The 25,654-nt window shown below is 37.6% G+C and overlaps 1 protein-coding gene across 13 annotated transcripts in view; it reads right to left on the reverse strand.

Moving 5' to 3' along the window:
* The window catches only part of VPS13D (vacuolar protein sorting 13 homolog D), a 199,207-nt gene that overhangs the window by 87,644 nt on the left and 85,909 nt on the right, over positions 1 to 25,654 (reverse strand). For 7 of the 13 annotated variants that reach the window (XR_006286399.1, XR_006286398.1, XM_043531476.1 and 4 more), the window contains 16 exons: positions 24,773 to 24,964; positions 23,938 to 24,064; positions 22,044 to 22,186; positions 18,229 to 18,359; positions 17,474 to 17,649; positions 16,747 to 16,870; positions 15,531 to 15,766; positions 13,792 to 13,900; positions 12,133 to 12,296; positions 11,303 to 11,411; positions 8,150 to 8,329; positions 7,703 to 7,819; positions 7,222 to 7,371; positions 5,771 to 5,920; positions 4,547 to 4,643; positions 412 to 563 (listed from right to left, as the gene is read on the reverse strand). Coding sequence is in view for 10 of the 13 variants with exons in the window: in XM_043531476.1 (XP_043387411.1) it covers positions 412 to 563; positions 4,547 to 4,643; positions 5,771 to 5,920; positions 7,222 to 7,371; positions 7,703 to 7,819; positions 8,150 to 8,329; positions 11,303 to 11,411; positions 12,133 to 12,296; positions 13,792 to 13,900; positions 15,531 to 15,766; positions 16,747 to 16,870; positions 17,474 to 17,649; positions 18,229 to 18,359; positions 22,044 to 22,186; positions 23,938 to 24,064; positions 24,773 to 24,964 (2,357 nt within the window). In the remaining 3 variants the exon portion in view is untranslated. Of the gene's footprint in view, positions 1 to 411; positions 564 to 3,414; positions 3,488 to 4,546; positions 4,644 to 5,770; positions 5,921 to 7,221; positions 7,372 to 7,702; positions 7,820 to 8,149; positions 8,330 to 8,708; positions 8,782 to 11,302; positions 11,412 to 12,132; positions 12,297 to 13,791; positions 13,901 to 15,530; positions 15,767 to 16,746; positions 16,871 to 17,473; positions 17,650 to 18,228; positions 18,360 to 22,043; positions 22,187 to 23,937; positions 24,065 to 24,772; positions 24,965 to 25,654 lie in introns of those variants that run through there. The other 6 variants (XM_037881403.2, XM_043531477.1, XM_043531479.1 and 3 more) reach the window with 3 other exon arrangements.

Here is a 25,654-nt window from a genome sequence, read left to right on the forward strand (position 1 = left end):
TTCACTCAGACGACGTTATTCACTCAGCCCTAGTTGCTACCACTTGATCCCTACGTACATATATCTTGTTTTGACTACTGATGACAACAATGCATTTAAATGTCTGCAACAGGTATTTTTCTACTGATAATATAGTGAAGAAGGCACGCCTACGCTTCTTACTATAACCAGAGAGCTTTAAACCTCCAAACTTTAGGCTGATGCATCAAGAAGTTAATATGTGGTGTTCGAACAATGAGCCTCTGAGTCTACTTCTATAAGAAAGCTTGTACAAGATGTTGCAATCTAGGAAGATGCTGCATAAGCAGAAACAGAGAGCAACAAGTTAAAATGTACATACCTTTTTCTCCCAAAGTAAATCCATCTAGTTAGAAAGATAGATCTAATGAGATGATGTGTGCACTGGCTTACCTTGAGGTCTAGAGGCAGTTTGTTGGAAGTGAAGACACTCAACTTTATCTGTGGCACACTGATTTTAAGATTTTCAAAGTAGTATCGCTTCTGGGCCCCACCTTGATCAACGGTCTTTTCATGGAGGTTTTCATCATACTTTTCAACCTCTGCTATCAAAGCATAACATAGGAATAAAAATCAGGCAATTATGAAAGTATACAAAACTATGAATGTGTATTTTATAAATAGTTCTGAGCTTTCTTAGCTGAAGATTACAAAGGGATTCAGCTTGTAATGTTTGAATCAAGACTTTCCCATGATCGGTGGCATTTCAACCTAGAGTGTTCATTTGGACTCATCTCTACTCAATAAATCTGCCTCTGATGGAGGAGAAACCTCACATTTTAGTGCTTTCATCTCAAACCTTGATTCCTTACTTGTAGCTAGTTAATACAAATTATGGCACTCAGACACCTAACTCGTGACCTCATACCTTAGTCTTCAGTCAGTAGGTTTGCTGCCACTTCTAATTTGTGTGTACTGAGGAAGACAAAGTAGTACACAAATATCTTATAACTACACAACCTTCCCTGTGTGTTTTGAGACACAGTCTATTAAGGGAGCTACATTTAGAAAAGTAAATATGAAGTTTGGCAGTCAAATAAATCTGTTCTCTTTTTGCTTCCTTCATACTTTCTTATAAATCGACGTTTTGAAATAACGTATTAAGTACTTGACATTGATAATGAGTTTAGAATTCTTGCCCCAACTAGAATGGAAATTGAGAAAATCTCTACAAAAAATATTAAAACCTGTCTCAAATAGCACCTTGTCCGGTTCTGTCAATAGACTAGCTATTACCAGAGTATGGTGAGGGGGCAAAGAAATAATTTTCTATTTAAAAAGCCCCTTATATGAAAATACTGGGGAACAGATAGTGATAGCTACAGGCTGATATATTCAGTGCTGAGGCAGGGGAAAGGGGAAACCCCGACATCAGCCCCCGCCTCCCTCCCTGGGCTCTCTCCACAGCACTCCCTCACACTCACACATATACACACACACCTGCCTCTGTGTTCAACAGCACGAGCATTCCACAGGAATGGTTTGCTGTGTGTCCCGGAGCAGATCAGCACACCACGCAAAGGCTGTCAGAAACAGTCCTTTGAAAGGGGAGGGGCACATGTCTCCAGGGCAGCAGAGTTCAAAACAATGAGCAGAGCGGTCACTTGAGGCATTATGGGACAGCTCTGGAGGCCAATCACAGTGCAGAAAGCAATCAAGTGTCTACACCGGTAATAGAGCACCGGAGCGTCTGTGCAAATAGTCTTACGACTCTCGTCGAGGTGGTTTTTTTGCAGCGCTGCAACTGAGGAGTTTCTGCGCACAAAGTGGCTTGGCAGTGTGAGCACAAAGAGTTGCTTTACTGCACAGAAACTTGCCAGTGTAGACAAGCCCTCAGGCAGAGATGTGTTAAATGGATCATGTGGGAAAATGAAAATAAAATCAAAACCCCCGAGAATATACACCAACTGATTCAAATGATTAGCAAAGTCAGTGTGACTCACTGAGCTTCCACAAATATTACACAGCTTGTTTAAAGCATCAAACAAGAAAAAGATTCCCAAAATAACAAAGGAAGATTACTAGAACTAAAGAAGATGAAGTATGCCTTTGTTGTCAAGAAGACTAATGGCATTTTGGGCTGTATAAGTAGGGGCACTGCCAGCAGATCGAGGGACGTGATCATTCCCCTCTATTCGACATTGGTGAGGCCTCATCTGGAGTGCTGTGTCCAGTTTTGGGCCCCACACTACAAGAAGGATGTGGAAAAATTGGAAAGCGTCCAGTGGACGGCAACAAAAATGATTAGGGGACTGGAACACATGACTTATGAGGAGAGGCTGAGGAAACTGGGATTCTTTAGTCTGCAGAAGAGAAGGACGAGGGGGGATTTGATAGCTGCTTTTAACTACCTGAAAGGGGGTTCCAAAGAGGATGGATCTAGACTGTTCTCAGTGGTAGCAGATAACAGAACAAGGAGTAACAGTCTCAAGTTGCAGTGCGGGAGGTTTTGGTTGGAAATTAGGAAAAACTTTTTCACTAGGAGGGTGGTGAAGCACTGGAATACGTTACCTAGGGAGGTGGTGGAATCTTCTTCCTTAGAGGTTTTTAAGGTCAGGCTTGACAAAGCCCTGGCTGGGATGATTTAGTTGGAGATTGGTCCTGCTTTGAGCATGGGGTTGGACTAGATGACCTCCTGAGGTCCCTTCCAACCCTGATATTCTATGATTAGTTTGCCAACCAACAAAAATAATTTAAGTAGCTCCAGCAAGAAATAGGTTTCTTTTCCATAGTTGAGAATCGCTCCTGACCTCAGTTACATTGATTGTCTCAGGGGGGAATTCTGGGACAGATTGCTGTGAAATTTGTTACTTTGGAAAGAGAATCTCCTTTTTGCTCTGGAAGAAATTTCTATAGCATGTTGACAAATGCAATATGTAAATACCAAGCAAGCTGAAAAGCAAACTGCAGAGACTTTTTGTTCCCCTTTATGGATTCCTTACAATGAATCAAGATGACCTCAAAGATTTTTCTTTTTTCCCCAAATGGAAATAATACTTCACATCTGGAGTAAAAGGTTCTCTTTTCCCTCTTATTTCTGGAGGACACAGACAAGCTTTTTGGAGGACCTCAACTGTGGTATAAAATAAGGCAGTATCCTTAGCTTCAATTTCTTCCACCCTCAAGCTGAAGGGGAAAAGGATACAATTGCAGTCTTTGCCTCCCTCCCTTCAGTTTGGGGAAGACAGGAGGCGAGAAACAGCTCAGTTACCACCGCAAGTGACTATTAGAACCTCTAAAGATCTTCTTCAGACCTCCAGAAAAGAGAACAATTTCCAGTATTTCAAATACAAATGATACAACCTGCTTCCTTCTTTCTTTCTAGAGCTCATGAGACCATCTTTATAAATCATAAAGCATTTCTAATTGTTTTGTCATATACATTTAAGCACTTACCAAGTTTAACCATATTTTGTCTGCACCTTTAACGTCTCTTAGCGAGGTCTAGTTTGTATGCACACTGTGATCTCTTTACAGCAAAGAACCAATGAGAAACAAGAAAACAAGAGAAGGCACAAGCAATGCAGTAAACTGAGAGGAAAGACAGTCCAGTTGTTAGGGTACTAGCTTGAGAGCTAGGAAACCAAGTTTTAATTCTTTGCTCTACCAGAGGCTTCCCATATGACTCCAGGCAAAGTCATGCAGTCTTTTTTGTGCCTCGGTTCCCCATCTGTAAACAGGGGATAACAACATTGCCCTATCTCACAGGTAGAATTACATTCAAGATTGTGAGGCACTCAGCTACTAGAGTGGGCTTGTCTGCACTTGGAAATTTACAGAAATAGCTATTCTAGAATAGTTGTTTTGATATGTTTGTAGAAGAGTATCCACACAGGGATTTATCCCAAATTAATTATTCCAGATTATACCAAAATAATTATTCCAGAACTGCTATTTCAGCAAATTTCCAAATGTTGATAAGCCTCAAAATAGATAGATGCCTCTCTAACCCTCCCTAGGAGATTAAAACATTCCAAGGTCTGTTTTGCTTCAACTAAGAGCAAGAAACCTTTTTATTCCACTTAAAGCCATGGGTATGGATGTCACAAGTTAAGAGGTCAGGGGCAGCCAGAAAGTTTTCTGAATTAACCAAGAGGAAGTGTTGCAGGAACAAATGAATGGAGATCCAGTCGCTAGCCTTGAGTTTGTTTAATAAACAAAATTGCCAAACAAAGTGGTTGGCTAAACAACAACATTTCTTTTACCCTAGTTCAGCTGAATCCAGATACAGGAACTGAAGAGGAATATTAAACTTCTTCCCATAGGGACTCAGCTCAACTGTGCACGGGACAATAAAATGTTCTATGAGTCATTCCCCAAATCTTGGAACAAACACTGCACAGTATGTAAGCTGCTATTGACACATCTTAGCTTTCCAGCTTTTTACAGTGGAAGTTTTCAGGCTGTCAAAGGCTTTCAAGTTAACAGTGGAAACTGCCAGGCATTTTGAACTAATTTTGTACGCAGACAACAGGGATACAATAAAACCTGCATACTGTGGAACTGACCTTGTAACTTTATACTGTACCTGATTCTGAGTGATCATAGCCAAAGAAACTCAATAGTTTCAGGAGTAGTTTCTCCTCAATTTGGATTGTGAACCTCCGAGCTGTGATCATCAGATGCTACAGAGATAAATATATCTCAATTTACATTGTGAACAACAGAAATAATTCTCCATCTACCCTCATTAACAATGAAAATCTATTGTAACTTTACACAGTTCTTTTATTCATAGGGTTTCATAATACGATTCCCATTGTCAAAATGTCTTGGGCCCTTCCTCCCCTCCCCATCCCCCTCCCCCACAGTTACAAGAAATCTGCAGTGAATTGTATTTGGTTAGTTCTTGTAACTATCTGTGCTTAATTACGAAATGTTAAAATTGCAGAGTTATTACCATCCAAGGGACTCTGACATTGCAATCAGCTATTTTTCAAATATGTCCAAATTAATACAGGCTTACTTTGAAGGTTTAAGTTTCATACTAGGCCTTAAGAACCAACCTAGTTTTGTTACTGCTGTGTAGGCTAGGATTAGTAAATAATGTTATATATAACTATTAACATTTGTAATTATGCTTCTAAATTAGGGTTGATGCTACAAGGTGGAAGCTGTTCATCACAAGGACCACAGGAAAAAAATTTCATGCTATATACATTATGTAAAGCATAGAACAGTTGATCCTGCCCATTCATCATGGTAGGTGGGGTCTCTCAGTTCTCTGAGGCAACAGCTAGTGGCCTGAAGGCTAGATTCCTAGACTTGAAGCACTAAAGGTTTGGTCTAATTTGGCAACTTCTGCAATTCCATGTACTGTTATAATATGCAATATTCTTCAGATGACTAATTAAATTCAGAACCTTATTGTCATTCTTGATGGTGTCGGGGTGGAATTTAAAGATATTAACTTTTTTTTGGAGACTAGCAGAAGATGACCCTAGGGTCCTGGCCAGTATTTTCTCCCTTAATAAATCAGGTTCTAAAATTTAAGGGAGAGCTATTAAAGAAAGTTAAATGGCTCCCACATTTGCCCATAAAGTCACTGCACTGTCATCAACCGCAACGTACTTTAGGATACTTAGAGCATCAAAGGTCTGAATGAGAGAGGTACTCTCAGCCACAAAAAGCTAGTACATCTGCACATTTGATTTAATTTAGACTACTTACAGATTAAAAACTAGGAATAGGTAAAAACAAACACTCTTAATAAACACAATGACATTTGAATGCTACAATCAAACTTGATTACCTTGTATATATCAGTTAGTGCATTCTTACTGGGAAATTTCATTGCATTTAATTGCACTGCAGGGCCTGTCTCAATTGCTTCATTTTCACTGATTTGGGGGGTCAGAAAGAGCATGAAAGGCTGTGTTGTGCCAATGAGCTGATTATCCACCTGCAGAATTAACAAGAAAGCAGAAGAATGTGACAACTCTTCAGCATAGATAATGAAATCTAAGCTCTCTTTTTAAATTGAAAGATAAAAGTTTGCAAAAGGGGTGGGGTTGTTTATGTCTCGTGAATAGCAGACACACAGAACACACTATGCACATTTTATTTTTCTTACTCATCATTAAAATCCTTCCACAAGTGTTCAGAAATACCTCTCCTTTACCAGTGTTGTTACAACTAGCAACATATACAAATGTTCATGAGTATCTTGAAATGCTAGACACCATTAGGTAGTAGAAAATGGATCCTTAATAAGCTCAACAAGTTTGATCTGAATTTTTAAAGGCATAAAACATAAAGCATTTATTGACAAAAGATACGCAGAATTAAATAGCTTCCCAGTTTTAAGTCTGCTTATGATACCCACCCTTTTTCAATTTACATATGATATTCTACAAAAACACATAGCTGTCATTAAGAGAACTTACATATTACAAATGGGCTTAGAAATACTTGGAAGGGTTTCATTTTCTCAAAAATGAGGCCAAATTGGACAGATTGGTTCCTGAGCCATGAATATGAAACACCACAATGGACGAGTAGTAAAGTGGCACCTCCTAAAGGCCAAGCCCTAAATTCCTCCCCACTCAGGCAAAACACCATCTGAATAGAAACTGCAAGAATGTCTCTAAGCTTCTGTCCTACACTGACCTATGTATGGTACTATACGTACCACTGCTACCATCTTCAGTGCTTGATTATTCAGCTACAGCACCTGATGATTTTTGTATAATAGTGAACAGAATGGGGAGGAAGTTTTTTGCAAAGTTTATGCACATTACAAAGATTCTGACTTATACAACAGCGAAAATTAAAAAGGAATGGAAAGACTAAAGCAATAACTAGATTAGTGTCTCAACTACAGGTATATGACAGAGGACAACGAAAAAGCACACGTGCAAAACATTACCTCTGGATCTGCAATCAAACAAAAAAAGAGGAAAGATTAGACTGAATGCTAATGTTTTACCTGATTGATTTCGGGTAGTGAACAGACATTTTGATCAGGATATTAGAGCAAAATTCTTCTCTTATAAGAAGGTGACCATGACACCTTTAATGTTGATATGCTGCAGCCCAGACCTGGGCTTTTATTGTTTCATCTGAAACACATCACCTGTCCCTAAGCATTGTAAACTGCACAACAAATCACTCACTACTTTATTACGTATAGACACAAACATCCATTGCATCCTTACATAAGTTATGAAAATAAATGCACAAATTTGTTCCAAAAATAATTACCTGTACATCCTGTATACTGAGCTCAAGCACCTGACCGGTTGATAATTGTGTATAGTGAACATTAATTCCAGTGAGGCTTGCAAATACCAGCTCTTCAGGGACTTTGTTAACTAAAGATAATCCTATTCCACCTTCTAATTTCACTAGCACCTGAAAACACAAAAACAATTTAAAAAAATTCTAGACACTCTCTCTCTCTCTCTCTCTCTCTGCCAATGCATTTACTTAACTGTTTTAAAAATATTCTCATTGCTAGCCAAGTCTCCAAATATATACAGAGGTCCTAAACTATACAAGCTTGTGTGACAAGCTGAATGACTTGCTATTTTAACTGCTGAAATTCAGTTTAGAATTTGGGGTTGTAACATGGAAAAAAACAGAGTAAGAGGTCTGAACAGTGATAAAGATTTATAAAGGACAATATTGTACACACCCCTCCTTCACGGTAAAAAATAAAGGCCTATCAGTTTTATTATCTTACTTCCAATTCCTGATCTGTGTCTGGATTTTTTAACTTGCGCAGATCTTGTTCCGTAACTGGAAGTTCACCTCCTTCACACGATAAACGATCATTTCTACGTTGGTTAAAATCTGTTATCTAAAACAAAAAGAACTACTAAGAAGCTTTTTCTTATTTATGTACAAGAAAAGAAATCAAGTGTACATTACCTATATATGGTAGACATAAGCTTTAAACTAAAAAACACAATGGCAACACTTCTGATCAAATCTGAAACCAATTCTATATTACATGAGATTTTTGTCCCCTTCATGCTATTACAAATTAATACTATGCTCTTCTACCTTTCTTTTGCATAAGAATTTACAGCTGCATTTTTAAATCATCCAAAATATTCCATACATTATAGAAACATCAGAATGAAAATTAATGATGACACTTCATCCAGAATTTATGAATAACTTTCACCTGAAGAACTCGAGTTGGCCCGTCTGGGACAACTCTGACTGCCAGTACTCCTGACCCAGGCCTCATCTTCTGGTTTATAAACTGCTGTTCAGGCGGAATGGGCCCCAAAAGCTCTAGAGACGTATCAGGACCAAGAACCACTTCAGCTCCATCACACAAACCTGATATTCCTCCTTTTGCCTGGAAAAAAAAATAAATTAAAAGCACAAAGTCGAAACACTGAAATGGTACAGAAGGGCACAGATAATGGTGTGTGAACACTTTAATTTTAAAATGTATTTCAAAATCACTTCTCTTCTATAGCTCAAGCTATTTCAATCAACTGAAAATGTATTTAATTTAATTTAATAACTCTCTATTTATGCAGCTGGAGAAAAGAATCCACAACTGATTTGAGCAGATGGGCAGTTAGGCAAACTGTAAGATTCAGACAGCACAGGTGTAAGAGAGGAAGGCTGCCACAGAAGTTGTAGTTTATGTTACTAGAGTTTCTGGTAAGTGAACGTCAACAATTGGCATGGTTAAAAAAAGTCATCTGGGTCCATGATTAAACATTCACCTTGCATCTTCAGACCTGAGAATGGGATCAAAGCCCTGCTCAAAGTGAGTGAAAATTCTTCTTAACAGGTATTCTGCAGGGGAACAGAAATGTTCTCGGATCTATTTTCTCATCTTTTATAATAGATCCAGAGTTAAGCCAAGTACACTATGACCTTTACTTGTTAAAAAGAGACTGACATCACTATGAGTTAAGTCATTAATAGTGGAACCTCTATTTCTTTGGTTACGTCAAACTGACAAGAGAGGAACATGCTACCACCACCAATATGTAGCTAAGGCTGGATTGTCCACTATAAGAGGAATGTCCTAGCTTCTCGGTTTCCACAGTATACACAGATGTTACATCAAAGCAATTCCAACGTACTGCATAAATACACCACATGAAGGATGTATACAACTTGCATGTATATATTACAGGCATGCCACAGTGCACATGGAAAGTCAATATAACATTGTGGAAATAACATTTTGCAATTTAGTATCTTACCAGATTGTATGTGTTTTTTTCCCCTCAAGAAGACAAAAAAGCAATTAGACCATACTCAGGATTAACGGCTTGCTAATTTTCTTTTAGTTATTAAACAAAGTTAGTGGAGTCATAAAAACAAGAAAGTCCAAAAACCTGTAAACACAGGGTTAATTCATATGGTTTTAAAAAAAGATTTCTCCAGTTTAAAAAATAGTTTTGAATATGTGCTCTTGGATTGCAAACTTGCACAAGTTTCAGCACAATGAAAATTTTGTTCCCCGAGTTTGGTTTATAAGGAAAGTGACAGGAAAATGGATGGCAAAGGGGACTGACTATGGTCTATAGAGCCTTCTAAAACAAAAGGCAGATTAATAGTGGCTGAAACTCATCACAAACCGCTTGATGGCCAAAAGGAAATCAATTTGATGCTCTCAGTCTAGCTCCCAAAGGACACACCTCCACATCATAAATATATCAGATTGAGAGACTGGCATTCTTGTTGGTGGTCTCAGCCGAGAGGCTAAGAAGTGAATGAACACCGAGACTGAGTTACACTTTTATCTCAAGAAAAATCTCTTAAGATCAGGATTGAATCACATTGGCAGGGGCAACGTGGGAGCGTTTCACCACTGCTGTCCTTTCTCTCTCTCTCCTAGAGATAGAGGACTTCAATCTCCAAGATTCTCAACCTTGCACCTTACAAGCATAGCATTCACATAAGCTTCACCAGAACAGAACTGCAGATCGTCTTAAAACACATTAAAAATATTTTCCTTAATTTTTATCCTCTCTGCTTGTAACAAAAGAGATTTGTCTCAGGCTTGAAACTGGATCTTGATGGAATATTTCCTCCTCCATTGCATGTACATGCTGTTTTGTTATTATAGGATTAGTCATCAGCATGGCAGAACTGCTGGTGTTTTGTTTTGAATGAACAAACATAACTGAAGCAATTGTTTTGGGAAAAAACAGCACATAAAAATTACATGGAATTTAGAAACAAGAAAAAAAGGCAGGTCAAATATAGGGCTCACAAATCTTGACAGTGTCCCTTTAACCACGGAATTCTGAATAGTGATGCTATTATCCTGTAACTTACAAATCCATTCCAGATGCATAATGTAACAGTCAGTCTTTGATCAAAGGGCTCACATAGCAAATACCATAGTCCCTCTTTACACTAAGTCAGGGTTGATTTTTATTGGTATAGCTTGCACAACACAGTGTCTTTGAACATCCTATTATAAAATATCAACTCATCACAATCATATTTATCACAAAATTCAAATCCTGTTTTCTACTGCAAGAGGTAGTATATGTACACAGAATATATCTTCTAATAAACTTTGTAAACAAGATACAGATAAATATGAGTAAAACACAAACACATAGTAACAGTTACAAGAGATCATAAATATCAACAGTCTTTAACTTTCAGGGCCAGAGTTTCAAAACAATGTCTCACATTTCTGAGCACATACCCTGCATGCAGGTATCAAAATTTATCAGACACAAATGTATGTGTTAGCTGTTTGAAAAGTACATGTACAAGTGTCATACAGAACTTAATAAAGCATGCATGACTGGAAACAAGGTTGAGGTATGAAACTCATATTTCCTGATTGTCAGAAGTATGAGCACACACAACTCCGACAACAGAGAGCTGTAGGTGCTCTGCATCTCTGAAAATCAGGCCCTTAGGCCAAAATTTTCAGATTTGGGTGCCTTAAGTTAGACACCTAAAACTCTATTTAGCATCTAAAATGTTGGTCTGATTTTTAGCAGTGATGTACAATTCTGGCTTATATGAACTTTCAGTGGATTTAAGTGCCTAACTGTGGTACCCAAGACTAAAAACTCTGGTTTCAGTTTTCCAATCCCTTTGTTTGCAAATCCACAAAGATAGGTTGCCTCATGTTTAATTAATTTTTACCAATAAAAATATGTGAAGACAATTAAATTTACATCATGTGAATTCCTAGTGGAATCTTTGGGTTTTTCCCCCACCTCTTTCAAGGTTTGGTCTTTTAAACAAAGTTTGTAATACCACTAGCCCATCTGATTTGGACACCAATCACCTCAGCCAGCAACCAAAACAAGTTAGATGCAGAATTAATACTGACCTGTACAACAAGGCCATGCATACCACAGGTTAACTTGCCATCTCGGAAACTCCACGTCTGAGTAGTACTGCGCCGTCGATCTGGCTTTCTCAGCATCAGGGGCTCATACCTGGGGGGTGGGGGGGGAGAGTGAGACCCCCAAAATTTCCACGTTTAGATTCCATTGTTGGGAAGTTTTTAATTAGTCATGCATCCCTATTTTGTTCTATTCTGGCTTCCTCACCCGTAGCTCTTAAAAGTATTATTTCAATTTGTTCCTGGCTGCATTGCATTAACTGTCCATTTATTTAAGGGCAAAGGCAACCAACAAAAGAGATACAATACACATATGAAGACAAATAGTATTTAGTGCTTCTGTAAGGTTGACAGTCTTTAAGATTGAAGTACTCTATTTATCCAAAGGGACAGATAGCCCAAGCAGTGTTAGATGTATCTCCACCATGACCTGAAAAGAGCAATTTTGGGAGTGGGGGGATAACTCAATCCATGCGCCCTTTTAATGTTTAGCCTTCCTGCTGTTCCAGGGCAGCCAGTCAGTGCCTCCTGTGGTGGTGGTAGTTTTGGTGATGTAGACACTCATTCTCAAGGAATTGTTCTGTGACAAAACACTTACAAGATAATAACTTTTGGGTTTTACCAGCTCTGGCTGGATTCAAACTGGTGATATAGCAATGACAGGCTATGAATACAATTACTGATCCCTCAAGCCATCCAATAATCTAATGTGGGTATTTTAAACATCTTAGACTATTTAACTTTTGTAACTTTTTATAGTTGTACTCTTTTTATTTTTAATCTGTAACAATTAAATAGAATTCCTATCCAGAGACCTGTTATCTGTGACTGCAGCCAGGCCGGCAATATCTAAAATCATGGAGGACTCAACAGATCGAGGCGAAGAAGGCTTATTGGGGTTATGAGGAACTGAGGAACCTTCATGGCAAAGCATGCCGGTGCCAGTCATTCTCCAAAGTTGGGATCGCTTCCCTGGCTCCTGTAGCATATGCATAAAAGATTAAGTTGATCATAAATAATACAGAGCAAACAATATATATTTATATTTAATTACTGAATTCAGTAAGTGATGGTATTTGGAATGACTTTTACATATTCATGTTCACGGACCTGATATAAAATTCGGTGCTAATAGTACCTATTAAAGTCTACTGCAATTATCAATGGCCAGTGAGAATACTTTGATATCAAACGTGCATAAATCCCACACATATTGGTAACTCTGAGGCTATTAGGCTACACAAACAAACAATACGGTTCAATAATGCTTCTATTTTCAAAACATGTGCTTTTATTTACATACATTTCTTAAAAAATTTGTAAAGAAATGATTGGCTTATTTACATTGCCATCTTCTTTTACAACAAAAGGACTTCTTGTCTGCAACTTCATCACCACCTCTAACTTCTCTCTTGGTCCTTTACTCTTCACTATAACCCTAGAGGCATCTCATCTCTAAATGTAATGTTTCTTACTACTTTTATCCTGATTACTCCCTTCTCTTTCTCTATCTCTGACCTTCATCTCTCTCCTGCATCAGTACATGAAGCTACTTGAACTTTCTTCAACAGAAGATCTCTAGTTTCTTTTCCTCAAATACGCTCACCTTTTTTTCTCTCCTATCCACTCTCTTAATTTCCATACCTGGCTTCCCAGAAACCTCTGCTCTTCTGTGCTTTTCTCAGAGCAAAAATATCTGCAAGACCCATATCCACATCTGTTACTATCCACTTCATTCTTCCTTTGATCTAGCAGTCTGCAATCATTTTCCTTAAACCCCTCATTGGATCATTGCCACTACTGTATTGTTGGCATCCAACAATCTCCTCTCCAGACTATCATTCCTCCAGTTTATAAGCGTGACCACCTCACTTAGTCTTTATTGACCTTTATCAATTCCCTTCTCCCAGTGAATACAAACTTCGTATCAACCAACTATTTTCAAATCTTTCAACAGCTTTGGCTCCTCTCACTCTCTGGACCCACCACACACTACTACTCCTCCCCGTGCTATCTTTTATTCTGCTGGGTCTGAGCTACTCTGATTTCCTCCTCCTTCACTATTAAATAATTAAAAAGTGCTATATAAGTACTAAGTATCATTACTATCATAATGAAAGGATCTTTAATGACTTATTTCACCTATAACAGATTCTCTCTGTTCTCCATCTTACAGAGGCTATTAACCGTTACAAATCCAAACCTAAAACACAACATTTCCTCTGTTTCCTTCTCCCAACTCCCTTCAGCACTTACCCCAGCTCACTCTTTTATAGTCAGTCTATTATATTATGGACATGGCATTCTTTTTTAACAGAAAAGAAAATGTCTTGTAATACTAAATACACAACTAAAACAAACTATAATTAGGTAATATTTAGAGCAGCGTTCTAAAGTGTCTGTGTGACTAGGATCATACAGCAACAACATTCTTAGCAAAATACTGTTTCTGAACCCTCACTGCAGTCTCATACCTTCTTCTTTAGTATGACTCTCTGTGTCTTTGGAGAAACATCCAGGACAAGCTCTGCATAAGCAACATCTTTATTTGAAGCAACTGGCCTTCCAGTTCCCTCTTGCAAACTAGAATTGCGAGAAAATCCAACATGCATTCAGATACATTCCTATACAAAGTTTCTGTCTCTTCTGAATACTGAGTCAGAACCATACCTAACTATTAACAGGACAACTTATGCTTGTCCTTCGCTAGACGTTATGCAAATTTAAGTCAGGTTACCCATTACACTATTTCCCCTCATTTTTGGAATCACTAGGGTAAACCATCAGCATGGTATTTATATTATTAAAAGTGTTGTGTGTCTAGAATTAGTAATAGGAGCTAAAAGTCCAACTCGGAGTTCAATTTGACAAGCAGATTAATGCTTTCATTGCTTACATCAATATTGGTAAGGCAGAATCAGCATTTTCATCAAAAGCTATCTTCAGTGTTCTATAGCTCAGTTACACAAGTGTATCTGGACTGAAACGCAACTAGTAAGTTACAAGCAATAGTTGCCCTGTGGCAGTGCTCTGAACCACCATGGGTAAGATCAAGTTTTCGATAAATGTCCTGATCGTTCATTCCCTTGGATAGCAGATATTGTGGTAACTGTGGATGCAGTAAGTTAAATCCCTAAGGGGCCACTACGTGAAATGAATAATGCTTAGCTCCTCATCTTTCAACAATTATACAGAGGAGATACTGATCAAAAGAAATCATATCCAGAAGAACTGGTAGACAATGTGCTCTGTACATGCACATGTGAACATCTTAAAGTCCATTTAATATTTAGTTTACATTTTAACTAATCTTGGCTCAGTCATGACAATAAGCAACATATACGTGTAGCAACATCTTCCACCATAATCTACAGTAACAAAGATGTTATAAGAAGGCCTCGCTCAAAGATCAACTCCCCTCTATTTGAGATATTCAGTGATACTCAGTTCAACTGGAGACATCACAAAGAGCAGATATCCTAGCTGAAGACACCAGGTCCTCATCTCACCTTTCTCAGAAATCAGTCCTCCACCCCCATCTTCCAGTGGGTCCCATTACTAACCTACTTCCCACCCATGTTTTCCACCATGATCTAATCTGGTATGGAACCAGATCTATCTTTCTTCCACTGCTTCTCTGGCTGACAGTACTATAACTCTGTCTTTGCAATACCAGAAAAGACTCAATGCTCTACTATTAACGACAGCCTGAGGTTAAAAGAACTGAAAGACCAGAACTAATTAAAAGTAGAGATTCATTCTGACAGAAAAATTTAATTATGTAAGAAGCATCCCTCATGCAGTACACGAGCTACTCTTTCAGTTTATGTGCCGTAAGTATTAATTAGTTTGGCAATACATAAAAAAATTAAGTATCTCAAGACCATGTGAGATAAGCATCATATTACCAAATTTACAGATAAGCAAACTGAGACATTGTGAGGCAAAGTTATTTGCCCAGGTTCTCAGAAAAAGTCAGTGGCAGAGCAAGAAATAAAACCCTGGAATCCTGACTCCCAGTCTTCTTTTCTAACTAAGAGTCTCCTCTTGTTGACCCTGTAGCCAGCATAAGTTTATCGGTATGTGAAATCCTGACACAGACAAGCACTGTATAACAGCAACAGTTTTAAAAAAAGAACAGCTTCAATTGATGGCTGAATATTCACCACTTGCTTTCAAAGGCTATTTTCAATATAATATGAAAAGGAGTTACCCTGAGAAAGTATATGTAGCAGCAATATAAATGAAATTTTCATAATAAAGCTGTTTGCCGTCTTGAAAGTCATTCATGCTGCAGGTAATTTCTGAGGAGCCTGCCCCTTTAACTGTCAGCATGATAAAAGGTGGCAGGGTAGGTTCATCCCATGCATAGTCCAAAGAAGTCATTGGCTTCACTTCAGTGCAGAGTCTGGGCTCTGCAACACCATGCTGAGTAAAAACAACTGGGACCTATAATAATGAAAGAAGACTTTAGAAAATGGTAGGTGTAAGTGAGTCAGGAGTCAGCTGCTATTGCCAATGTAGTTCAGGGTTGTGGTTTTCTAGTTTTTCAGCACGTTAGTTACATTTTATAGGTCATATGTTATTTCCCTGATTTGACTAAAAATTATTCCATGCCATTTCAATTTTTGCTTCCTTCTTATAGTTTAAGAAATTTTATTCCTTCATACAAGTCTCACCATTAAAGTTTGTCTGATGATGAATGTTAAAATACTTTGCACTTATAGAGTATCTTCCAGCCAAAGCTCCCAATGCCTTCAATCCTCTGGGAGATATTATTTTATATATAAGCAAGCTGAGGTATAGCTAAGTTAGATGACTTGCCAGGGTCACAACAATTCAGCATCAAAGCCTGAAACAGAACTGGGTAGCCCTGAATCTCAGTCTCCTATTCTAAACACAAAAGACATAATTCTCTGTAGGATAAAAATTGCAATTGCTGGCATGGAACTTAAATAATGCCTCACTTTAGGCATCTCCAGTGGATAGGGTATAGGACTGAGAATCAGGAGGCCTGGACTCTATTCCCAGCTATGCTATTAATGTGCTGTATGACACAGAACAAGTCATAAATCATCTACACCTCCGTTTCCTCATTTGTGACAGTAATGATACCGATCCTCCTTTGTAAAAGAGCTTTGAGATCTATACATGAAAAAACACGTGCATGTTTTTCATGTATAGATGACAATAAATAAATAATTCAGTAAGATGATGCTTTTTAGTAAGAAGCTCAGTAACACGAACTTGTTCTGAAAACTAAAAAGATTTTAATGCTGACATATACAAATGCTTCTGATGTGAGATGTGAACTTTCCAATCACTTCATTAGGCAAACCGGTGCAGCTCTTTTACAGAATAGTTGAGAATACATCAAGTACACACAATTAAAATGGTTTTTACTTTTCAATGGATCTATAGCTCTTTACCTTGGAAAAATTGTCTATGCGAAAAGGAGGAGGTAACTGATCAGTGTCACCAAATGAAATGCGGTACGTGGCTCCTCGAAGGGTAATTTCAACTCGTAAAAAGTAACATTTTCCGAGAGTGTCTCTGCAGAACAACAACAAAACAGCACAATACATTTAAAGCATTCATAAACTGGATCTATAAACTAGTACCTAGGTCAGCATTGTGTAACCAATGCTGCATCAATTAGTCAAACAATTTCTGGAACAGCTTAGGCATATATTAAAAAGGTACAGTAGAAAAATAATGTAATCTAATCCTCCAGCTATACAATTGGCTTGGGCAGGACTTCCCCAAGGTAAGTGCAATAATTCATTATTTCTTTTATGCAATTCTGTTTCGATTGTTAAATTGTGCCCATCACCATGGTATGTGTAAGCTAAATCGTCTCCATGCTGATAAAATCCTTGGACTTTAACACTGTAGTACATTTCTCTCTCTCTCACACACACACGTAGACTGTTTCACAGCAAATGTACACAAGCATTCACAGCTCTTTTAATTAAGATACTTAACAGTCCACCAGTCAGAAAGTATCTGCTTTTCACGTTAAACCAAAGAAAAACAGGTCAAACACAAGAGAAGCAGACATCTGACATGTTACTGTAGTCACAAGTTCAGACATTTGCCTCTTTAGCAGACACAGAAGACAACTTTAAATATATATCATCCATCTACAGTAACTACCTCATATTGATATGGAAGGAGCTATTTTTGTTGACTTCAAAACCCCCAGACCAAACGCAGTTTGGAACCTCCATTAGCCGTACGCATAATAATTGATCATAATCGTTACGTGGCCAGTGGAACACAACGCTGGAACCAGGAAGAGTGGAGATATAGCCATCAGGATTTGATGTACCCTAATAACAGAAAGACAGGCGGTAACATCACCACCACCTTAAAAACAATCTATACAGACCGTGAAATTTGAATGAAGCAATTTTTTCATGAAATGAATGGTGGCAACTGGATACACAGGAAAATATATTCTCATAACCAAGTATTAATAGTAGTTTATATTTTTCACACCAACTTTCATCCTGAAGCATCTCCAAATAATTTACCATTATATATAAACATCGCAATGGCATCACTTCCTGGATGGAGGGGACCAGAACCTGTCGTCACAGAACGTGTTGCACAATGATAGGGGGAGGGGATATTTTAGGAAAGGGCACACGTACAAACCTCTATTTCTTTGAAAAGGGTCACAGGATCTTTAATGTGCGTACAAATTATACAGGAGCTCATTTTTCAAGGTCTGATCCAACAGCCTTACAAGAAACTCAGATATATCTAATTCAGAACGGCAGAGTCAACACTATTGGGATTTTACCTTATGATAATTACACTTCACCTTCTTTAAAGATAATCTTCTATGAAATATGTTTATGCTATTAAAAAATACAAAATATTTGCTAGTAGAAAGGTAGTCTTACCTGACCTCTGGCAAACTCCCGTTGAGCAAAGGCAAGCTTGTGTGATGATTTATTGTCTAATAGGTAACGGGGTGCAAATGTTACCATGCAAGTGTCAATATAACGACCTCTGCCCTTCTTAACATCAATACCTAAGAAGAAGAAAGTCTGTTAAAAATAAAAATATCTACTGTCTGAAAAAAATATTTAGTATAAGAAATGTAAACTTTTAAAATAATGTTTCTCAGACGCAATGCATACGTTCTACAGCTTGCACATATTTCAAACAGAAATAGTAAACAAAATCTGGTTTATACAATGCCACTTGCTATACTTTTTTATGGTCTATAAAGTGGAACGTAGTAGTTTAGTCTTGTCAGCATTATAGATGGCACAACAGCATGTGCCTTGGGGTCCTTTTCAGAAGTTATGTTTATTTTCCTCTTCAAAAGGATGGTCCAAACCATCTTCAGTTGGAGTCTTAGGGGTGTGAAGTAAGTTACCATGAGCTCCTCAAATCATGAAAACCAGGTACATGAACACTGATAGGCAGACAGACACCCCAGAAGTTCCTCAAAACACGTTGCGGGAAAAAGCACTTCATTGTGAAAATTCAGCCTGAGGTTTCAATGAATGGTAGTGTTCTGAAGGAGGAATAACTGTGTCCTTGGGGCACTGACAGAGAAGTGAGTAGTCATGCTCTCCCATCCCTTTTACTGGCTTACCTAGGTTGCTGTGCAGCAATCTCTTAGAGATGGGTAAAATGAGACTACACTGCAGTTCAAACTAGGAGAGCCAGAATCATGTTTGAACAAGGCATTAAAGGATATGGGTGAAGGACAGTGAGTCAAAGCAGTGCCTAACAACGAATTGCTAAAATAAAATTTTCATCCCATAAAATTCAGTGGGTTGCTTGGCCCTTAGGCACCAAAAACATGAAGCATTATATCCAAATTGCTGATTACTGAGTTCTAACACCCTTTGGGCCTCCCTCCCTTTCGTGAATTATCTGTCTTTCTTTCAAACAGCTGCTTTAGTGGTTCTTCCCTTCCATCCAATATTCCTCCCCTGCTTATTCCAGGAGGTAAAAATGCCTTTATGAAAAAGTGAAAAATTATATGAACAACACGAGAAAGGAGAAACACCCTGGAAACAGACATGGCATAAAATGAAAAGGGGGAAAAAAAAGAAGACAGGAGAGAGGTCTGGAAACAAAAGCACCTATAAATACCTAACATGAAAAACACCCAGGCAGTATATGGCATAGAAGCTACAGTAGAGACATGCAAAAGAAATTCAGGAAGTATGCAACAGTGCCTTTAGCGACAGTCAAAATGGTGCTTTGAAAACTACTACATAAGTGTAAATATGTAAACATAGGAAACCTTAAAGGACAGTTTGCAAACAGAGTTCACAGAAACTCAAAGAGCACTGAGGAAATACAAAATAAAAAATAGCTCAGATAACTCACACTGTCATTGCTTGGAGAGCATATTTTAATTACTATAGTTGCTATTCCAAATAATTCAAGTATTCCTATTGAACTTCTTTTCAATACTACATGATTCAGTTCTTTTCTGCTACACAGAAAACTGTAAGAGCTTTTGCTTCCTTTATTTTCCTTCAGATTTCAGCTTCTATCACTATCAATAGCAGCATGTGCTAACATGCTTCTCTGAAAATCCTTCACGTACACTGAATCAGAAAACATTGTAGCCAGTGGTGCAGTTCCTTAAGCTAGAATCAACAAACCTGATGCAAGCAAATAATGTACTAAAAATTTGAAATATGGACTAATTTAATCTATATTCTCGCACCCAATTTGACAGCACACATATATATCAGGTTAACTGCAACATTCATATAAAAGTTCCAAGTTATTTTAAGAAAACGCAAAAAACACCGACATACTGGCGAAGCTTGTTTTTGTATTAAGGACCCAAAAGTCAAATGAAGCCAAAATTTTAGCTATTTACTTTTCCCCCCTGTGTATTAGACTAAACGTGTAGAAGTGACAATGGTAAATTTACCCAATCAATTATAATTTGTGACAGCTTGTTTTGACACCAAGGCATGGGTAATTTGTCTCATGCCTTAGTACTTAACATTGCAACAAGATTCCTACAATGCATCAGGAGAAAAGGCCCAAATAACATAAGATTTATACTTCAAGGATATGTTATTTGCAATGCAAAACTACCACCACAGTTTCACTCAATGATCTTTTAAAGACAACTGCTTTGGGAAATGTACCAGCCTGTTATGTTTTCCATTAACTGAAATAATATTCCTGAACAGCCCCGCCTTGTTAATATATGACCTGTGCTGTCTTGCTTCACAAGCTGCAACAAATGAAGTTCTGAACCTGAAACATGGCCTCAGAGAGAAAAACCTCTCTATTCAGAGGGTGGGGCAAACATCTTTTAATGAAAAGGAAAAACTGACACACCCCAAATTTTAGGGTCAGATCAAGATGGATTACTTTCTATTACACACACAGTGTCAGCAAGGTTTATGCGGCCGCTCAGATTGCATTTCAGTAGTATTGCAGTCTGTTCATACTAGAAACCTTCAAGTGTTAATGGAGATTTCCATCTCGTATGCCACAGGGGCCGAGGATCAGACCCAGAAGACGTTACTCTAGTTCTACATTCTTAACAAAAGGTCAGAAGCTGAGCCTTCTTTGGTAGGATTTGGAATGTTCCCGTGCAACATCTATTAACAGAAATGAATACAATGAAGTTGCTGGGATTATGATGTTTAGAAAGAGGCTAGTCAGAAATGATCTTTACAGAAAAATCAAGTAAAACAAAAATTTCCACTAATGTTAAAATAATGGAGCAGGAGCCTTAGGCCTAGAGAAAGAGCTCAATTAAATTTCTCTCCAGTCCTATGGAAGCACCCTTAGACTGCTGAAGGAAAGGAGAGATGGATGCATTTCCTTCAGGTTTTTTTTTTTAAGACTTTTTTTAAATTGGTATTTGAATTAATATATCTATAAAATTCATTTATTCCTCTGGCAAATGTAAGCAGTTTAAATTCTCTTCAAAACTTGGAGTGGATTACCTGACCATTCATTTTTACACATTAACTAACAAATCACATACTTCTATGTTTTCAGACATACGTGGATGTTTTTCAGATAGGTTAGATGAGAATTAATCAGAAAAGAGACTATGAAGAAAAATGGAAGCTGCTGGGTTCGAGTGCTGAGTTTTTTTGAAAATCTGACCTTGGTAATTATAAGTAACACCACATAATATTTTAAAGCACTTTACCCTCTTTATTCTTACAACACTCTTGAGGGGTAAGTACAGTAGTTATTATCATTTTACCGATAGGGAAACTCAGGTAAAGTTTAAGCTATTGCTCAAGGCCACAACAGATATCCATGTCACAGTTAGGATTAGAACACAGGTATTCCAGGCCCCTGGTCCCTGTGTTGAGATTTTACCACTTTCTTATTATATTAACCTTTCCCAGTTAGAGACTTGTTTTTATATCCCATTATGCCATGGGTATAATGAGTTTAGTAGCCTAAATCTGTCTCCATCATAAGAGCACTGCATAATTCAGTGGAAAACACTTGACATAGCAATTCACGTTAGGAAGTCCCTTTTCACTGAATAATGAAGTTATAAATGAAGTTAAATGCAGGGAAGCTTTCTCCCCAAAAGTCTTTATAGTCACTGCAGTATTTGAGAGACCGAGAGTATGTATGTATGGTTTTGTTTGGAGAGGTAGAGGAAAAAATTTTATTTCTTACTGCTATACAGAGGCAAATGGTGGTTGCACCATTTCTGTAATATTTAACAAATTGATCCATGATTACATACCAATGTTATAAATCAGGCCAGGTCGGTTTCCCTGCTGGATCACTTTAAGGGCTCGGACACCGCTGCCTCCATCCAGTGAGAATCCCTGACACCAGCCAGGCATACCTTTGGGATGGATTCCTTTCCCAATTCGCATTGTACAACTATGGGTAACGAAAAAACATGCTGATTTACTCATCTAAATAATGGGATAAGTATCAGAACAATACTTTGGCAGTTTTTCTGCTGAACCTAGATGTATTCAGACTGTATATAGTATCAAAACTATTACAAACTAAAAGCAAAATCTCTTGCCTAGTAATAATACATTACATATTTTAGCATGTTTTATCTAAAATTCTTTAAGCATCTTGCAAACATTAATGAAAACTCAATGGCCACAGGAGGTAGGCATTAACAACACTATTTTTCAGGTGGGTAAACTGAGGCAAGGAGAGGCTCAGTGATTTGAACAGTGTTTTTTTAGAAGTAAAATATCTGTGTGACTATAAACAAATTTCAAATCACATTTTCCTAAAATTAGCAACCAACTTAGTATTTTTACCTTCTGTTTTCAATTTTTTTTTCATGGCAGACCAGTTAAACCTCTTAATAATCAACAAATCTATGTTTCCTTTCAATAATAATCATCATCACCACAACTACCAAGGTTTTATATAGCACTATTCATTAGCTGAACTCAAAGCACTTGAAGCAGCTGTGATGCGCTCAGTAAAATGTTGCCAATTTTTCTTCCTCAGATTAGGTTCAACTTAATATTATTTCTCAGACCACATCACAAAAATCACCATCACAATTGGCAGTGTCCATTATCTTTCAGACAATCTCAACAGAAGGGCCTAGGAATTAAAATAGGCTTGGAGAGACTTTTTCATTTACCAAACTGGATTTATTTATTTTTTTTTTTTAAAGTCTTGATTTTTTTCAATATACATTTTCACCAATGATTAAGAATGGTCATTAAAGAGTGAATCATGTTTCCAGAGGGCAAACCATTAAGAAATCTCCTGACAGACTGCTGTATCTATAGCATTCCTTGCAACCATACACGGGGATCGATGAGATAAACTTCATGATGCATCAGGGTTAAACGACTCCAAAATCCTGCCATTCCCTTATGCATCAGAAACATAGCAGTTCTGCTGCAAGCAGTAGCTAACTCATATATGAAATGGGTAGTTCGGGACAGTTTTTGAGGCTGATGGATATGTTCAGAATAATAAGTCAAAATAGGTGGGAAAATCAGCAAAGAACTGAGCTATGAGTCATTGAAGCAGTAATAAGCCACCACAAACTACAAAGATGCCTCAATTTTCCTTTTTTGCTGTTAAATACTTTCAATATATTTAAATTTGTATTTTTATAAATATATATGCATGTGTGTACATATATATATATATATCATTTAAAACCGTCCATGTTTTTGACAAGTTCAGTCAATTAAATTCAAACTCAAAAAGGTAGACTTTTTTTAAACACCCGTTTTGAGTAATTGTTTGATGTTTATCCAATGTGCCTATTACTTTATGTCTTTTTATGCTAGTCAAATTATTTTAGTTGTAGTAAGGACATTATCAGAGTGAGCAGTCTAGATTTTCTTGCTTTACCAAGTTATGAAAAGAAGCATGATTTCCATACATGTAAAATTAAAAAAAAAACACAGCAGACTGCTTTTACAATAAAACTAGCCAACCAAATAGTTAGTTTTCAGTATCAAATGTCTAAATAGTGAGTAAGTTCATTTCAGTATCTCAAACTAAACACCTTACCAGGTCATCCTGCCAACGAAGGCTTTTTTCTACAGGATATTCATACTTAAATATCAGCACCAGATTCTCTCACTAATTATTTTCATTCTTTGTAAGCATTTTTCCTTCCCATCAACATTACTTACAAGTTTGCCTGTTCTTTGTCAGCATAACAGAAGAGAAGTGGGCTCAGGCTTCTAGCAAGCTCATGTTCTTCAAACTGACCTGCAGCATCTGTCTTTGCATTGTCCTGTCTGAAGATCAGTGGTAACCCTTTGAAAAAAAAAAAAAAAAAGAATCATAAATGAAACTTTAATTTACACTCAAATTTAAAACAAAAATATACTTCATTCAGGACCAGGGACTATATTATTAGTTGTGAAAATGGGAACAAGTTTAAGAACAATTTTAAATTTTTATGTAGTATGTAACCCACTGGTCAGCATATTTAACTCTGTGTCTGATCCCCACAGGATATGAAATTGTTACAACTCCAAGCTACACAACCTGGCTTTGTAGATCAAGCTGCAGAGTCTGATGCTTTCAGCTCTAGAGTTCTCTGCTTTATACCTTTGTATATTGGCCAAGATGGCACTATCACAATACAATTATTGCTTTAGACTTCTGTGACTTGATGAAGGTTCTTCAGCGTTTGAAAAACAAATTCTAACATTTTATTTTGATGTACACAGAGCCTAACCAAGACTCTAACTTCGGCACCTTACTACATTTAAAAATGCATAAACTACCAAGATTTAAAATCTTCACTGCAGCAACTCAGTCATTTCATGGTTTATGAGAGACCTTCACAATGAGAATGGATATTTGCTATTTGATACAGCCTATTTTCTGCAAATTCATTTTCTTTAATCCATTTTCAAAAGTTGTGCATGGCTGCACAGCAAATCAATACTAAATGGCATCCTCACTTCCAGGTGAGTGACGGTCATTAATGGTTATGAAAGGCTAAGTTAAACATACCAGTTTTGTTAATCAGCCAATATGGCGCAGAAATGAATATTTTGAGAGACCCTTCAGCTCGACATACAATCCTTATGGTTAGGTTTAGTTGTCGCTTGTTGACATCGTACAATCGCATTCGGACCATATAGTTTTGTGTCCCAGGAGGAATCAACAGCTCCTTGCATAGTGGAAAGTTTTCCAATGACACGCCTAAAAAACAAACACACACAAAAAAAAAACATGTTCTCCTGACTGTTCTGAGAAAGAGTCAAGTCTTCCTGGAATATTTCGTACAGCTTTCTATGATTTTACTTCCTTTTAAAACTATCTGTTTAACTTTTGAACATGAGCTAAGAAGCTACTGTCATCACAGTCCTCAAACTAAATCTCAAAATGATATATATGCCTTGGGCAGGCCCTCTGCACAAGGGCAAATTTCACCTGTTGAGAATATTCTCACAGCTCAGCCAGTGTTGAAAAAAATAATTCTCTCATATCTCACTACCTTCCTTCAATATCAGTATTTCTAACACTCACACGGACACTACTCAGAGAAGAACTACCTCATACCAGCCTGATGTGCATTAACGATCTGTGTGGATACTGCAGCTGTGCACTGAATTGCCTAGCGCACTTTGATCAAAGCACACTACTGAACCTTTTAATGCACAGCCATGAGGTCCACACAGACAGTTAAGGCGGAGCAGGCTAGCATGAGGCAGACATATACCCCAGCTTGCTGTGAACTAAGTTTTTGTACAGCCAAGCCGTCTCAGTACACTAAAATCTGAAACTATCCTAACTTGGAAATTTAACATATTACGAATACAGTGTTACCGTCTTGCGATTTTACTGCGAGTTTTGCAACATTAGGTATTTTTCTTTAAGACCCAGCTCCTG

The sequence above is a fragment of the Chelonia mydas genome, chromosome 18, assembly GCF_015237465.2.
Source record: "Chelonia mydas isolate rCheMyd1 chromosome 18, rCheMyd1.pri.v2, whole genome shotgun sequence".
Classification (NCBI taxonomy): domain Eukaryota; kingdom Metazoa; phylum Chordata; order Testudines; family Cheloniidae; genus Chelonia; species Chelonia mydas.